The 17,427-nt window shown below is 61.5% G+C and overlaps 1 protein-coding gene across 1 annotated transcript; it reads right to left on the bottom strand.

The window, feature by feature from the left end:
* Nucleotides 1–440: 440 nt before the first annotated feature.
* Nucleotides 441–17,368, bottom strand: TBCB (tubulin folding cofactor B). Its single transcript, XM_048932700.1, has 7 exons — nucleotides 17,140–17,368; nucleotides 12,135–12,278; nucleotides 7,735–7,831; nucleotides 5,613–5,804; nucleotides 4,997–5,069; nucleotides 890–1,748; nucleotides 441–806 (listed from the first exon to the last, which is right to left on the bottom strand). Exons 1-6 carry the CDS (start codon nucleotides 17,284–17,286, stop codon nucleotides 1,634–1,636), a joined length of 768 nt encoding a protein of 255 aa, XP_048788657.1. The 5' UTR covers nucleotides 17,287–17,368; the 3' UTR covers nucleotides 441–806; nucleotides 890–1,633.
* Between the last annotated feature and the right edge of the window lie 59 nt (nucleotides 17,369–17,427).

The raw sequence follows: 17,427 nt of genomic DNA, 5'->3' as shown, positions 1-17,427 counted from the left end.
TGAGGGATTTTGGGAGTTTGGAGGATTTGGGGCAGCGGGGGGGATTTTGGGGGGGAGATTTGTTGGAATCTGGCTGGGGGAGTTTGGGGATATTGGGAGAAATGGCGGAATTGGGGGGGAATCTGGGAGAAATTGGGGGAGATTTGGGGGGGGAATTGGTGAATTTCAGGAATTTGGGGCAATTTGAAGATTTTGGAGGATTGGGGGAGTTGGGAAGATTGAGAGAATTGGGGAATTTGGGGTCGGTTTTAGGGTCAGTTAAAGGAAAATCGGGCCAAAACGGGCTGCTCCCATACGCCACGCCCCCTTTAATAAGCCACGCCCCCTTTAACAAGCCCCGCCCCATCCGATAGGCCCCGCCTGTTGAATTAACCCAGCCTCTCCCGTAAGCCCCGCCCCCTCGGTAAGCCACGCCCACAAGGCGCCTCCTGCTGAAAGGCTGTGGCGGAAACTGAGCTTTATTAGTGTGATGACCCGGAACCGGAAGTGTGCCCGGGCTCGGAATGCGAGCCACACCCGGAAGTGCCTTCACACGCGGAACCGGAAGCGGTCTCGGAGGCAGATCCGGGCCCGAAGGCGCCCATGCGGACGGTGCTCGGCAACCGCAGCATCTGCAGCTGGCGGCGGCCGCGGCGCAGGAGGAGCTCCGAGCGGAGCCGATCGCGGGGCGGAACTGCAGCGCAGCGGCGGAATTCGGAGCGGATCCGCGCAGCGAAACCCGGGCGGGAGGCGGCGGCGCGAAGCAGAGCGCGGTACAGAGCCAAGGCCTCCCGGCGGAGATCGGCCGCGGCCATTGGGGCGGCGCGCTGCGGGCAGGGAGCGGCGTTAATTACATTGATTAAAGCGTAATTGGCGTGCGGGGGAGGGGGGGAGGAGGGGCCGCACTCACCGCTGCGCTGCGGCGCCGCTGCTGCGCTGCGTCACTTCCGCTTCCGCCGGCCTACGCGCCAGTTAGCCGAAAATGCCGCCGCTGATTGGGTGAGGGAGAGGGGGCGTGGCTAACTTCGAGGCTCCGCCCCTGAGAGGGGCGGGGCCAGCGAGGGGGAACCGGCGGGTAAACGGCGCGAAACAGCGCGGAAAAAAGGGGAAAATATTAAATAAAACTGGGAGAAAATGATTAAAAACGGGTTAAAAAAAAAGGGGGGGGGGGGGAAAGAGGGAAAAAGAAGGAAAGGAGGCAAAGGGAACGGAGAGAAAGGGGGGAAAAGGGGGGAAATGGGGAGAAATGGGGAGAAAAAGGGGAAAAATGGGGAAATGGGAGGAAATGAAGGCAATGGGGATTTGGGGCTGCAGAAAATGGGGCAAAAAGTGGTGATGTGGGGCTGCGGCCGCGATGGGTTTTTGTTGGGGGGGGGAGAAGGGGGGGGGTTGGACCCCCAGACTCCAATTTGGGTCCAGAAATGGGGATTTTGGGGCTGCAAACGGCTCCATTTTGGGGTGAGAAATGAAGGTTTTGGGGCCGGGTTTTTGGGGGAGCGAGCATCAGCCCCAGCCAAGGGCTGATTTGGGGGCATTGGGGGGATGGAAAACAACCACGGAACTCAAAATCGCCGCTCGCCAGGACAAGAAGGGAGCGGAGGCGGAAGCTGATCCAAAATCCCGGTGTTTTGCCCCCCCCCCCAAACGTTGCCCCTCACAGCTCATCCAAGCCGTCGTCCTCTGGAGGGAAATCCCCCACGGTGACGCGCTGCGGCCGCACAAAGGTTCCATAGGGCTCAGGGCACTCGAAGTAACGGCGGCCACCGACGCTGCGGGGACATTTGGGGACATTTGGGGACATGTGGGGACATTTGGGGCATTTGGGGACATGTGGGGACATTTGGGGACATTTGGGGACATCTGGGGACATCTGGGGACATCTGGGGACATTTAGGGACATTTGGGGACATCTGGGGACATCTGGGGACATCTGGGGGACATGTGGGGACATATGGGGACATCTGGGGGCATTTGGGGACATCTGGGGACATGTGGGGACATTTGGGGACATGTGGGGACATTTGGGGACATCTGGGGACATCTGGGGACATTGGGGGCATTTGGGGACATTTGGGGACACTGGGGACATTTGGGGACATCTGGGGACATGTGGGGGCATTTGGGGACATCTGGGGACATTTGGGGACATCTGGGGCATTTGGGGACATGTGGGGACATTTGGGGACACTGGGGACATTTGGGGACATGTGGGGACATTTGGGGACATGTGGGGACATCTGGGGACATGTGGGGACATCTGGGGACATCTGGGGGCATTTAGGGACATCTGGGGACACTGGGGACATTTGGGGGCATTTGGGGACATTTGGGACATCTGGGGACACTGGGGGCATCTGGGGGCATTTGGGGACATGTGGGGACATTTGGGGGCATTTGGGGACATTTGGGGCATTTGAGGACATCTGGGGACATGTGGGGACATTTGGGGACATGTGGGGACATGTGGGGACATTTGGGGACACTGGGGACATTTGGGGACATGCAGGGACATCTGGGGACATTTGGGGGCATGTGGGGACATTTGGGGGCATTTGGGGACATCTGGGGACATTTGGGGGCATGTGGGGACATTTGGGGACATCTGGGGGCATTTGGGGACATTTGGGGACACTGGGGACATTTGGGGACATCTGGGGACATGTGGGGACATTTGGGGACATTTGGGGACATCTGGGGACACTGGGGACATTTGGGGACATCTGGGGACATCTGGGGGACATCTGGGGACATTTGGGGACATCTGGGGACATCTGGGGACATTTGGGGACATGTGGGGACATTTGGGGACATGTGGGGGCATTTGGGGACATTTGGGGGCATGTGGGGACATCTGGGGGCATCTGGGGACATGTGGGGGCATTTGGGGACATTTGGGGACATGTGGGGACATGTGGGGACATCTGGGGACATTTGGGGACATCTGGGGGCATCTGGGGACATTTGGGGACATTTGGGGACCATCAGGGACACCTGTGGCACATTGGGGTCATCTGTTGGCAGTTTGGGGACCCCTACGGGCACTTGGGGACACGTGTGGGCATTTTGGGGACGCCTGTGGCCGTTTGTGGTCACCTATGGGGGCACCTATGGGCACTTGGGGACAGCAGGGGACCTTTGGGGACACCTCTGCCATCCCACTGGGGGCCAGCAGGACCCTATGAGGAGCCTAGGGGGCCATTTGGGGACCCCAGGGGCCATTGGGGGACCTTTGGAGACCCCTGGGGACACCTCTACCATCATGTTGGGGACCAGCAGGACCCTATGAGGACACAGGGGGCCGTTTGGGGACCTCAGGGGACCCTTGGGGGCGCCAGGGGCCATTTGGGGATCTCAGGGGACCTTTGGGGACATCTGGGGACACCACTGCCATCACATTGGGGGCCAGCAGGACCCTATGAGGACACAGGGGGCCATTTGGGGACCTTTGGGGACCCCTGGGGACACCTCCGCCATCACATTGGGGACCAGTAGGACCCTATGAGGACACCGGGGGCCATTTGGGGACCTCAGGGGCCATTTGGGGACCCCTGGGGACATCTGGGGACACCTCTGCCATCCCACTGGGGGCCAGTAAGACCCTATGAGGACACAGGAGGCCATTTGGGGACCCCAGGGGCCATTTGGGGACCTTTGGAGACCCCTGGGGACACCTCAGCCATCACGTTGGGGACCAACAGGACCCTATGAGGACACAGGGGGCCATTTGGGGACCTCAGGGGGCCCTTGAGAACCCCAGGGGCCGTTTGGGGACCGCAGGGGACGTCTGGGGACATCTGGGGGACACCTCTGCCATCCCACTGGGGGCCAGCAGGACCCTATGAGGACACAGGGGGACATTTGGGGACCCCAGGGGCCATTTGGGGACCTTTGGAGACCCCTGGGGACACCTCCGCCATCACGTTGGGGACCAGCAGGACCCTATGAGGACACAGGGGGCCATTTGAGAACCCCAGGGGACATATGGGGACCCTAAGGGACACCCTACGAGGACACAGGGAGCCATTTGGGGACCTCAGGGGACCCCTGGGGACACCTCAGCCATCACTTTGGGGGCCAGCAGGACCCTATGAGGACACAGGGGGCCATTTGGGGACCCCAGGGGCCATTTGGGGACCTTTGGAGACCCCTGGGGACACCTCTACCATCATGTTGGGGACCAGCAGGACCCTATGAGGACACAGGGGGCCATTTGGAGACCCCAGAGGACCCTTGGGGGCCCCAGGGGCCATTTGGGGGACCTTTGGGGACATCTGGGGACACCTCTGCCATCCCACTGGGGGCCAGCAGGACCCTATGAGGACACAGGGGGCCATTTGGGGACCCCAGGGGCCATTTGGGGACCTTTGGAGACCCCTGGGGACACCTCAGCCATCACGTTGGGGGCCAGTAGGACCCTATGAGGACACAGGGGGCCATTTGGAGACCCCAGAGGACCCTTGGGGGCCCCAGGGGCCATTTGGGGACCTCAGGGGACCTTTGGGGACATCTGGGGACACCTATGCCATCCCACTGGGGGCCAGCAGGACCCTATGAGGACACAGGGGGACATTTGGGGACCCCAGGGGCCATTTGGGGACCTTTGGAGACCCCTGGGGACACCTCTACCATCACGTTGGGGACCAGCAGGACCCTATGAGGACACAGGGGGCCAGTTGGAGACCCCAGAGGACCCCTGAGAACCCCAGGGGCCATTTGGGGACCCTAGGGGACACCCTACGAGGACACAGGGAGCCATTTGGGGACCTCAGGGGACCCCTGGGGACACCTCAGCCATCACTTTGGGGGCCAGCAGGACCCTATGAGGACACAGGGGGACATTTGGGGACCCCAGGGGGCCCCTGAGAGCCCCAGGGGCCATTTGGGGACCTCAGGGGCCATTTGGGGACCTTTGGAGACCCCTGGGGACACCTCTACCATCACATTGGGGACCAACAGGGACCCTATGAGGACACAGGGGGCCGTTTGGGGACAGCTGGTGACACGCAGCGCCCCCTACCTGCCGTCGTGTTTCCCCACGGGCTCATCGTAGCGGACCCCCACCCAATGTCCTGGTTTGAAGTCGGTCAACCCTGCAGGGAAGGGGAGGAAAAAGGAGAGGGGGGGGGTCAGCTGAGCGCTGTGCCCCTCGTTGGCCCCCATAGGACAGACAGGGGACAGAGGGGGGGTCAGCTGAGCGCTGTGCCCCCCGTTGACCCCATAGGACAGACAGGGGACAGAGGGGGGGTCGGCTGAGCGCTGTGCCCCCCATAGGACAGAAGGGGACAGAGGGGGGGTCGGCTGAGCGCTGTGCCCCCCATAGGACAGACAGGGGACAGAGGGGGGGGTCAGCCGAGCGCTGTGCCCCCCATAGGACAGACAGGGGACAGAGGGGGGGGTCGGGCCGAGCGCTGTGCCCCCCATAGGACAGACAGGGGACAGAGGGGGGGGTCGGCCGAGCGCTGTGCCCCCTGTTGTCCCCCATAGGACAGAAGGGGACAGGGGGAGTCAGCCGAGCGCTGTGCCCCCCATAGGACAGAAGGGGACAGAGGGGGGGTCGGCCGAGCGCTGTGTCCCCCATAGGACAGACAGGGGACAGAGGGGGGGTCGGCTTTGGGCGCCCCCCGGTGCCGTACCCACGTAGGCGATGGTGCCTCGGTGCTGCGGCTGCCCAGGGATGCTGACGAGGCAGCGGCAGCCTGGGCTCATGGCGGCCGCCAGCTCCGCTTCCTCTGCCCTCCGCCGCTCCTCCTCCGCCACGCGCTGCTGCTCCGCGACTGCGTCGAAACGGCCCCACTGGCGCCGGCGCAGGAAGGAACGGACCGACTCTGTGGGGACAACGGGGGGGGGGGCGGGGGGACACGGCTGTGGTGGGGATGAGAAGCTTTGGGGACGTTTAGGACCCCTGGGGACAATGGGGGACCCTTGGGGACGTGGCTGTGGTGGGGCTGAGAAGCTTTGGGGACGTTTAGGACCCCTGGGGACAATGGGGGACAATGGGGGACACGGCTGTGGTGGGGCTGAGAAGCCTTGGGGATGCTAAGGACAGCTGGGGACAAAGGGGGACAATGGGGGACCCTTGGGGACATGGCTGTGGTGGGGATGAGAAGCCTTGGGGACGTTTAGGACCCCTGGGGACAATTGGGGACAATGGGAGACCCTTAGGATGCTAAGGACAGCTGGGGACAATGGGGGACAATGGGGGACAATGGGGGACAATGGGGGACACGGCTGTGGTGGGGCTGAGAAGCCTTGGGGACGCTTGGAGGGGACCCTGAGAAGCCTTGGGAACAGCTAAGGACAGCTGGGGACAATTGGGGACCCCTGGGGGACCTTTGGGGACATTTAGGACACCTGGGGACAATGGGGGACAATGGGGAACCCTTAGGATGCTAAGGAAAGCTGGGGACAATGGGGGACCCTTAGGATGCTAAGGAAAGCTGGGGACACGGCTGTGGTGGGGCTGAGAAGCCTTGGGGACGTTTAGGACCCCTGGGGACAAAGGGGGACAATGGGGGACAATGGGGGACAATGGGGGACATGGCTGTGGAGGGGATGAGAAGCTTTGGGGACGTTTAGGACCCCTGGGGACAACTGGGGACAATGGGAGACCCTTAGGATGCTAAGGACAGCTGGGGACAATGGGGGACAATGGGAGACAATGGGGGACCCTTGGGGACACGGCTGTGGTGGGGCTGAGAAGCCTTGGGGACACTTAGGACACCTGGGGACAATGGGAGACAATGGGGGACCCTTGGGACACTCAGGACAGCTGGGGACAATGGGGGACAAAGTGGGACATGGCTGTGGTGGGGCTGAGAAGCTTTGGGGACACTTAGGACAGCTGGGGACAATGGGAGACAATGGGGGACCCTTGGACGTTTAGGGACAGCTGGGGACAATGGGGGACAATGGGGGACCCCTGGGGGACCTTCGGGGACATTTAGGACCCCTGGGGACAATGGGAGGCAATGGGGACCCTTAGGATGCTAAGGACAGCTTGGGACAATGGGGGACAATGGGGGACACGGCTGTGGTGGGGCTGAGAAGCTTTGGGGACACTTAGGACAGCTGGGGACAATGGGGGACATGGCTGCTGGGAGAGGGGGACACGATGGGGACAAAATGGCACCGCTGGGGGGGGTGGGGGGGGGGGGGTTGGTGACACAATGGGGACGGAGTGGTGGCAGTGCTGGGGGACATTGAGGGACAGGAGTGGGACCAGCGTGACATGAAGGGACAGGGGGTGGCACTGGTGGGGGGGGGGGACAATGGGGACAGGAGGGTGGCAGTGCTGGGGGGGGGACAAAGAGAGTGACAGTGGGGGGGGGGGGGGACACGATGGGGACAGGGGGGTGGCATTGGTGGGGGGGGACACAATGGGGACAGGGGGGTGGCACTGGTGGGGGGGGGGACACAATGGGGACAGGGGGTGGCAGTGCTGGGGGGGGACAATGGGGACAGGGGGTGGCACTGCTGGGGGGGGACACAATGGGGACAGGGGGGTGACAGTGCTGGGGGGGGACAATGGGGACAGGAGGTGGCACTGGTGGGGGGGGACAATGGGGACAGGGGGTGGCAGTGCTGGGGGGGGGATGGGAAGGGGGGGACAGGACAAGTGTCACAGCAAGTGGGGACAATGGGGACACAACGGGGACGGGGCGGCGGTGGCACATAGGGGACAAAGGCTCTGTGCTGCTGGGGGGTTGGGGACAGCGGGGGGGGGACAAGGGGAGGGGGAGGGGACACGTTTGTCACCTGTGCGTTTGTCGTAGTCGCTGTCGGCCATCTCGTATTTGGGGACCTGGGACACGTCCTCAAACTGCCCCATGCGGCCACCGCTGCGGTCAATCACCTGTGGGGACAATTGGGGACAAGTGGGGACAATTGGGGACAAGTGGGGACAAGTGGGGACAAGTGGGGATGGGGGGGGGAAGGAGTTGGGGGGACAAAGGGGGAAATGAAGGGAGCTGGGGTTGGGGACAGTGGGGACGGGTTGGGGACACTGGGAAGGGGGTTGGGGACACCGAAGATGGGGGTTGGGGACAGCGGGGACGGGTTGGGGACATTGGGAAGGGGGGTTGGGGACACTGAAGATGGGGTTGGGGACAACAGGGACAGGTTGGGGACACTGGGAAGGGGGTTGGGGACACCGAAGGTGGGGGTTGGGGACACTGGGGAAGGGAGGTTGGGGACACTGAAGATGGGGGTTGGGGACAGCAGGGACGGGTTGGGGACATTGGGAAGGGGGTTGGGGACACTGATGATGGGGGTTGGGGACACCAAAGATGGGGTTGGGGACAGCAAGGATGGGTTGGGGACATTGGGAGTGGGCTGGGACACACTGGGGACAACAAAAATGGGGTTGGGGACACTGGGAAGGGGGGTGGGGACACTGGGGACAACAAAGATGGGGGTTGGGGACAGCAGGGATGGGTTGGGGACATTGGGAAGGGGGGTTGGGGACACTGAAGATGGGGGTTGGGGACACTGTGAAGGGGGGTGGGGACACCACAGATGGGGGTTGGGGACAGCAGGGATGGGTTGGGGACACTGGGAAGGGGGTTGGGGACACCACAGATTGGGTTTGGGGACAGCAAGGATGGGTTGGGGACATTGGGAGTGGGCTGGGACACACTGGGGACAACAAAGATGGGGTTGGGGACACTGGGAAGGGGGGTGGGGACACTGGGGACACCAAAAATGGGGTTTGGGGACAGTAGGGATGGGTTGAGGACACTGGGAAGGGGGGTTGGGGACACTGGGGACACCAAAGATGGGGGTTGGGGACACCAGGGTGTGTTGGGGACACTGGGAAGGGGGGCTGGGGACACCGAAGATGGGGGTTGGGGACACCACAGATGGGGTTTGGGGACAGTAGGGATGGGTTGGGGACACTGGGAAGGGGGTTGGGGACACTGGGGACACCAAAGATGGGGTTTGGGGACAGCAGGGTGTGTTGGGGACATTGGGAAGGGGGTTGGGGACACTGATGATGGGGGTTGGGGACACCAAAGATGGGGTTGGGGACATTGGGAAGGGGGTTGGGGACACCACAGATGGGGTTTGGGGACAGAAAGGATGGGTTGGGGACATTGGAAGTGGGCTGGGACACACTGGGGACAACAAAGATGGGGTTGGGGACACTGGGAAGGGGGGGTGGGGACACTGAAGATGGGGGTTGGGGACAGCAGGGTGTGTTGGGGACACTGGGAAGGGGGTTGGGGACAATGAAGATGGGGGTTGGGGACAGCAGGGACGGGCTGGGGACATTGGGAGTGGGCTGGGACACACTGGGGACAACAAAGATGGGGTTGGGGACACTGGGAAGGGGGGCTGGGGACACTGGGACACCAAAGATGGGGTTTGGGGATGGAGTGGGGACACTGTGACAGAGCTTGGGGACAATGAGAATGGGGTTGGGGACATGGGATGAGGTTTGTGGGGGTGTTGGGGACACACAGGGAGGTTCTTGGGGACACGTGGGGACCTGATGGGGACGTTTGGGGACACGTGGGGACGCTGGGACACACTGGGGATTTTGGGGACACCGAGGGGGGGTGCGATGGGGACACACAGGGGACACGGAGATGGGGGGTGGGGACGTTTGGGGACACCAAAGGCTTATTGGGGACATTTGGGGACACGCTGGGGACATCGGGGCTGTGCGAGGGATGGGGAATGGGGTGTGAGGACCCCAGTGGGGACAGCAAGGGGACGTTGGGGGCTTTGGGGACACGTTGGGGTCACCATGGCTGTGCTGGGGACGTGGGGATGGGGGTGTGGGGACACAATGGGGACACGTTGGGACATTGGGGACATCAGAGCTGTGTTGGGGACATGAGGAAGGGAAATGGGGTGTGAGGACCCCCAGTGGGGACATGTGGGGACACCAAGGGGACATTGGGGACACGTTGGGGACATCAGAGCTGTGCTGGGGACGCAGGGATGGAGTGTGGGGACACAATGGGGACATTGGGGACATCAGAGCTGTGTTGGGGACGCGAGGAAGGGAAATGGGGTGTGAGGACCCCCAGTGGGGACACGTGGGGACACCAAGGGGACATTGGGGACTTTGGGGACACGTTGGGGTCACCATGGCTGTGCTGGGGACACGGGGATGGGGTGTGGGGACACAATGGGGACACTTTGGGACATTGGGGACACATTGGGGACATCAGAGCTGTGCTTGGGACGTGGGGAAGGGAAATGGGGTGTGAGGATCCCCAGTGGGGAAACCAAGGGGACGTTGGGGGCTTTGGGGACACATTGGGGACATCAGAGCCGTGCTGGGGATGTGGGGATGGGGTGTGGGGACACAATGGGGACACTGTGGGACATTGGGGACATCAGAGCTGTGCTGGGGACACGGGAATGGGGTGAGGGGACACAATGGGGACACTGTGGGACATTGGGGACATCAGAGCTGTGTTGGGGACGCAGGGATGGGGTGTGGGGACACAATGGGGACATTGGGGCTGTGCGAGGGATGGGGAATGGGGTGTGAGGACCCCCAGTGGGGACAGCAAGGGGACAATGGGGACTTTGGGGACACGTTGGGGTCACCATGGCTGTGCTGGGGACGTGGGGATGGGGTGTGGGGACACAATGGGGACACGTTGGGACATTGGGGACACATTGGGGACATCAGAGCTGTGCTGGGGACGCAGGGAAGGGAAATGGGGTGTGAGGACCCCCAGTGGGGACACGTGGGGACACCAAGGGGATGTTGGGGGCTTTGGGGACACGTTGGGGACATAGGCCGTGCTGGGGACACGGGGATGGGGTGTGGGGACACAATGGGGACATTGGGGACATCAGAGCTGTGTTGGGGACGCGAGGAAGGGAAATGGGGTGTGAGGACCCCCAGTGGGGACAGCAAGGGGACGTTGGGGACTTTGGGGACACGTTGGGGTCACCATGGCTGTGCTGGGGATGTGGGGATGGGGTGTGGGGACACAATGGGACACTTTGGGACATTGGGGACACATTGGGGACATCAGAGCTGTGCTGGGGACGTGGGGAAGGGAAATGGGGTGTGAGGACCCCCAGTGGGGACACGTGGGGACACCAAGGGGACACTGGGGACACGTTGGGGACATCAGAGCTGTGTTGGGGACGTGGGGATGGGGTGTGGGGACACAATGGGGACATTGGGGACATCAGAGCTGTGTTGGGGACGTGGGGAAGGGAAATGGGGTGTGAGGACCCCCAGTGGGGACAGCAAGGGGACGTTGGGGACTTTGGGGACACGTTGGGGACATCAGAGCTGTGCTGGGGACGTGGGGATGGGGTGTGGGGACACGTGGGGACACCAAGGGGACACTGGGGACACGTTGGGGACATCAGAGCTGTGTTGGGGACGTGGGGGATGGGGTGTGGGGACACAATGGGGACACTGTGGGACATTGGGGACACATTGGGGACATCAGAGCTGTGTTGGGGACATGAGGAAGGGAAATGGGGTGTGAGGACCCCCAGTGGGGACACGTGGGGACACCAAGGGGACGTTGGGGCTTTGGGGACACATTGGGGACATCAGAGCTGTGTTGGGGACACAGGGAAGGGAAATGGGGCGTGAGGACCCCCAGTGGGGACACGTGGGGACACCAAGGGGACACTGGGGACACGTTGGGGACATCAGAGCTGTGTTGGGGACGTGGGGATGGGGTGTGGGGACACAATGGGGACATTGGGGACATCAGAGCTGTGTTGGGGACGCGAGGAAGGGAAATGGGGTGTGAGGACCCCCAGTGGGGACAGCAAGGGGACGTTGGGGACTTTGGGGACATGTTGGGGACATCAGAGCTGTGCTGGGGACACAATGGGGTGTGGGGACACAGTGGGGACACGTTGGGACATTGGGGACTCATTGGGGACATCAGAGCTGTGCTTGGGACGTGGGAAGGGAAATGGGGTGTGAGGACCCCCAGTGGGGACGTGTGGGGACAACAAGGGGACGTCGGGGACACCAGGGACACATAGGGGACACCAGGTCTGTGCTGGGGGTGGGGAAACGGGGGTGAGGGACAACAGGGGGCGCAGTGTGGGGTGAGGAGCCGTAAGGGGACAGCAGGGATGGGATGGGGGGACACGATGGGGACAGTTGGGGACAGCTGGGGACAGTTGGGGACAATTGGGGACAATTGGGGACCCACGTGCAGCCCGCAGCCGTCGCTGACAGGGAAGGCGCCCAGCAGGGCATCGTCCGGCTCCAGGCGGGCCAGCAGCTCCCCGCTGGCACTGCGCAGCTCCAGCTCCATCCATGAGGCTGCGACCCCCACCACCAGCTCCAGCTTGCGCTGTGGGGACAAATGGGGTCCTATAGGGTCAGATATGGGGCCTATAGGGTCCCACAGAGCCCCATGGGGTCCTATAGGGTCCTACAGAGCAGCTCCAGCTCCATCCAGGGGGTTGCGACCCCCACCACCAGCTCCAGCTTGCGCTGTGGGGACACACGGGGTCCTATAGGGTCAGATATGGGGCCTATGGGGTCAGATATGGGTCAAATGGGGTCAGATATGGGGCCTATGGGGTCAGATATGGGGCCTATGGGGTCCCACAGAGCCCCATGGGGTCCTATAGGGTCCTACAGAGCAGCTCCAGCTCCATCCACGGTGCTGCAACCGCCACCACCAGCTCCAGCTTGCGCTGTGGGGACACACAGGGTTCTATAGGGTCAGATATGGGGCCTATGGGGTCAGATATGGGGCCTATGGGGTCCCCAGAGCCCCATCAAGTCCTAAAAGGTGTTATGGGGTCCCCCAGAGCCCCATGGGGTCCTATAGGATCCTACAGAGCAGCTCCAGCTCCATCCAGGGGGCTGCGACCCCCACCACCAGCTCCAGCTTGCGCTGTGGGGGACACACGGGGTTCTATAGGGTCAGATATGGGGCCTATGGGGTCACGGAGGGGTCCTATAGGGTCCCACAGAGCCCCATGGGGTCCTATAAGGTGTTATGGGGTCCTACAGAGCAGCTCCAGCTCCATCCACGGTGCTGCGACCCCCACCAGCAGCTCCAGCTTGCGCTGTGGGGACAAATGGGGTCCTATGGGGTCAGATATGGGGCCTATGGGGTCCCCAGAGCCCCATAGGGTCCTAAAAGGTGTTATGGGGTCCCCCAGAGCCCCATGGGGTCCTATAGGATCCTACAGAGCAGCTCCAGCTCCATCCACGGTGCTGCAACCGCCACCACCAGCTCCAGCTTGCGCTGTGGGGACACACGGGGTTCTATAGGGTCAGATATGGGGCCTATGGGGTCAGATATGGGTCCTATGGGGTCAGATATGGGGCCTATGGGGTCCCACAGAGCCCCATGGGGTCCTATAAGGTGTTATGGGGTCCTACAGAGCAGCTCCAGCTCCATCCATGGGGCTGCGACCCCAACACCAGCTCCAGCTTGCGCTGTGGGGACAAATGGGGGTCCTATAGGGTCAAATATGGGGGCCTATGGGGTCCCCAGAGCCCCATAGGGTCCTAAAAGGTGTTATGGGGTCCCCAGAGCCCCATGGGGTCCTATAGGATCCTACAGAGCAGCTCCAGCTCCATCCAGGGGGCTGCGACCCCCACCACCAGCTCCAGCTTGCGCTGTGGGGACACACGGGGGTCCTATAGGGTCAGATATGGGGCCTATGGGGTCAGATATGGGTCCTATGGGGTCAGATATGGGGCCTATGGGGTCCCCAGAGCCCCATAGGGTCCTAAAAGGTGTTATGGGGTCCCCCAGAGCCCCATGGGGTCCTATAGGATCCTACAGAGCAGCTCCAGCTCCATCCAGGGGGCTGCGACCCCCCACCACCAGCTCCAGCTTGAGCTGTGGGGACACACAGGGTTCTATAGGGTCAGATATGGGTCCTATGGGGTCAGATATGGGGCCTATGGGGTCAGATATGGGGCCTATGGGGTCCCACAGAGCCCCATGGGGTCCTATAAAGTGTTATGGGGTCCTACAGAGCAGCTCCAGCTCCATCCAGGGGGTTGCGACCCCCAACACCAGCTCCAGCTTGCGCTGTGGGGACAAATGGGGTCCTATAGGGTCAGATATGGGGCCTATGGGGTCAGATATGGGGCCTATGGGGTCCCACAGAGCCCCATAGGGTCCTAAAAGGTGTTATGGGGGTCCCCCAGAGCCCCATGGGGTCCTATAGGGTCCTACAGAGCAGCTCCAGCTCCATCCAGGGGGTTGGGACCCCCACCACCAGCTCCAGCTTGCGCTGTGGGGACACACGGGGTCCTATAGGGTCAGATATGGGGCCTATGGGGTCACGGAGGGGGTCCTATAGGGTCCCACAGAGCCCCATGGGGTCCTATAGGTTCCTACAGAGCAGCTCCAGCTCAATCCATGAGGCTGCGACCCCCACCACCAGCTCCAGCTTGCGCTGTGGGGACACACAGGGTCCTATAGGGTCAGATATGGGGCCTATGGGGTCAGATATGGGGCCTATAAGGTCCCCCAGAGCCCCATGGGGTCCTATAGGGTCCTACAGAGCAGCTCCAGCTCCATCCACGGTGCTGCAACCGCCACCACCAGCTCCAACTTGCGCTGTGGGGACACACAGGGTCCTATAGGGTCAGATATGGGTCCTATAGGGTCCCACAGAGCCCCATGGGGTCCTAAAAGGTGTTATGGGGTCCTACAGAGCAGCTCCAGCTCCATCCACGGTGCTGCGACCCCCACCACCAGCTCCAGCTTGCGCTGTGGGGACACACGGGGTCCTATGGGGTCAGATATGGGGCCTATGGGGTCCCCAGAGCCCCATGGGGTCCTAAAAGATGTTATGGGGTCCCCCAGAGCCCTGTGAGGTCCTATAGGATCCTACAGAGCAGCTCCAGCTCCATCCAGGGGGTTGTGACCCCCACCACCAGCTCCAGCTTGCGCTGTGGGGACAAATGGGGTCCTATAGGGTCAGATATGGGGCCTATGGGGTCAGATATGGGGCCTATAAGATCCCCCAGAGCCCCATGGGGTCCTATAGGGTCCTACCGAGCAGCTCCAGCTCCATCCAGGGGGTTGCGACCCCCACCACCAGCTCCAGCTTGCGCTGTGGGGACACACGGGGTTCTATAGGGTCAGATATGGGGCCTATGGGGTCACAGAGGGGTCCTACAAGGTCCTATAAGGTGTTATGGGGTCCCCCAGAGCCCTGTGAGGTCCTATAGGGTCCTACAGAGCAGCTCCAGCTCCATCCAGGGGGCTGCGACCCCCACCACCAGCTCCAGCTTGCGCTGTGGGGACAAATGGGGTCCTATGGGGTCAGATATGGGTCCTATGGGGTCAGATATGGGGCCTATGGGGTCAGATATGGGGCCTATGGGGTCAGATATGGGGCCTATGGGGTCCCACAGAGCCCCATGGGGTCCTATAAGGCGTTATGGGATCCTACAAAGTAGCTCCAGCTCCATTCCTTAACCCCCATTAAACGACCCCAGGCCCCTTTAAGGCCCCTTTATCTGCCACTAAAGGACCCCAGACCCCTTTAAGGTCTCATTAATGGACCCCAGACCCCATTATCCCCTATTTTCCCCCCACTAAGGGACCCCAGACCCCTTTAAGTCCCCATTCAGCGACCCCAGAACCCATTATCCCCCATTATCCCCCCACTAAAGGACAACAGACCCCTTTAAGGTCCCATTAAACGACCCCAGACCCCATTAAGATCCCATTAAACGACCCCAGACCCCATTATCCCCCATTATCCCCCACTAAAGGACCCCAGACCCCATTAAGATCCCATTAAACGACCCCAGACCCCATTATCCTCCATTGTCCCCCCATTAAAGGACCCCAGACCCCTTTAAGGTCCCATTAAACGACCCCAGACCCCATTATCCCCCATTATCCCCCCACTAAAGGACCCCAGACCCCTTTAAGGTCCCATTAAATGACCCCAGACCCCATTAAGATCCCATTAAACGACCCCAGACCCCATTATCCTCCACTGTCCCCCCATTAAAGGACCCCAGACCCCATTAAGATCCCATTAAACGACCCCAGACCCCATTATCCCCCATTATCCCCCCACTAAAGGACCCCAGACCCCTTTAAGGTCCCATTAAACGACCCCAGACCCCATTATCCTCCACTGTCCCCCCATTAAACGACCCCAGACCCCATTAAGATCCCATTAAACGACCCCAGACCCCATTATCCCCCATTATCCCCCCATTAAAGGACCCCAGACCCCATTAAGATCCCATTAAACGACCCCAGACCCCATTAAGATCCCATTAAACGACCCCAGACCCCATTATCCCCCATTATCCCCCCATTAAAGGACCCCAGACCCCATTAAGATCCCATTAAACGACCCCAGACCCCATTATCCTCCAATGTCCCCCCATTAAACGACCCCAGACCCCATTAAGATCCCATTAAACGACCCCAGACCCCATTATCCTCCAATGTCCCCCCATTAAACGACCCCAGACCCCATTATCCTCCATTATCCCCCCACTAAAGGACCCCAGACCCCTTTAAGTCCCCATTAAACGACCCCAGACCCCATTATCCCCCATTATCCCCCCACTAAAGGACCCCAGACCCCTTTAAGTCCCCATTAAACGACCCCAGACCCCATTATCCCCCATTATCCCCCCACTAAAGGACCCCAGACCCCTTTAAGGTCCCATTAAACGACCCCAGACCCCATTAAGATCCCATTAAGCGACCCCAGACCCCATTATCCCCCATTATTCCCCACTAAAGGACCCCAGACCCCATTAAGATCCCATTAAACGACCCCAGACCCCATTATCCCCCATTATCCCCCCACTAAAGGACCCCAGACCCCTTTAAGGTCCATTAAACGACCCCAGACCCCATTAAGATCCCATTAAGCGACCCCAGACCCCATTATCCCCATTATCCCCCCATTAAAGGACCCCAGACCCCATTAAGATCCCATTAAACGACCCCAGACCCGATTATCCCTCATTAAAGGACCCCAGGCCCCTTTAAGGCCCCATTATTCCCTCTTAAAGGACCCCAGACCCCCTTAAGGACCCGTTATCCCCCATTAAAGGACCCCAGACCCCTCAAGGCCCCATTAAGGACCCCAGGCCTCTCAAGGCCCCATCGCCCCCCATCGCCCCCCCCCCCCCCCAGGAAGGCCCATCACCTCTCAGCCCCCCTTCAAGGCCCCCCCGCCCCTTTAAAGGCCCACCTTCAGCTCGCCGATGCTCAGCTCGGTGCCGTAACGCCTCAGCGAGGAGAAGGCGCTGAGGCTGCTGCTCACCACCAGCGATACCGAGCCCGGAGGTCCGGACCCGGTGCCGCCCAGGCCCGGCCCCAGTTCCGCCATCGCCTTCATCTTGCGGCCCCTCCGCCGCCTCGGCTCTTCTGGAAGCTTCGGCCCGCCCCTCTGAGCCCGCAGCCAATGGGAGGCGGCGACGAGCCCAAACGAAGGCGTGAAAGCCAATAGGGTGCGGCAGTTAGTGCTTTTGGTCCGCCC

The sequence above is a fragment of the Lagopus muta genome (assembly GCF_023343835.1).
Source record: "Lagopus muta isolate bLagMut1 chromosome 37 unlocalized genomic scaffold, bLagMut1 primary SUPER_37_unloc_2, whole genome shotgun sequence".
NCBI lineage: Eukaryota > Metazoa > Chordata > Aves > Galliformes > Phasianidae > Lagopus > Lagopus muta.
This window is presented reverse-complemented; position numbering and strand designations above follow the sequence as displayed.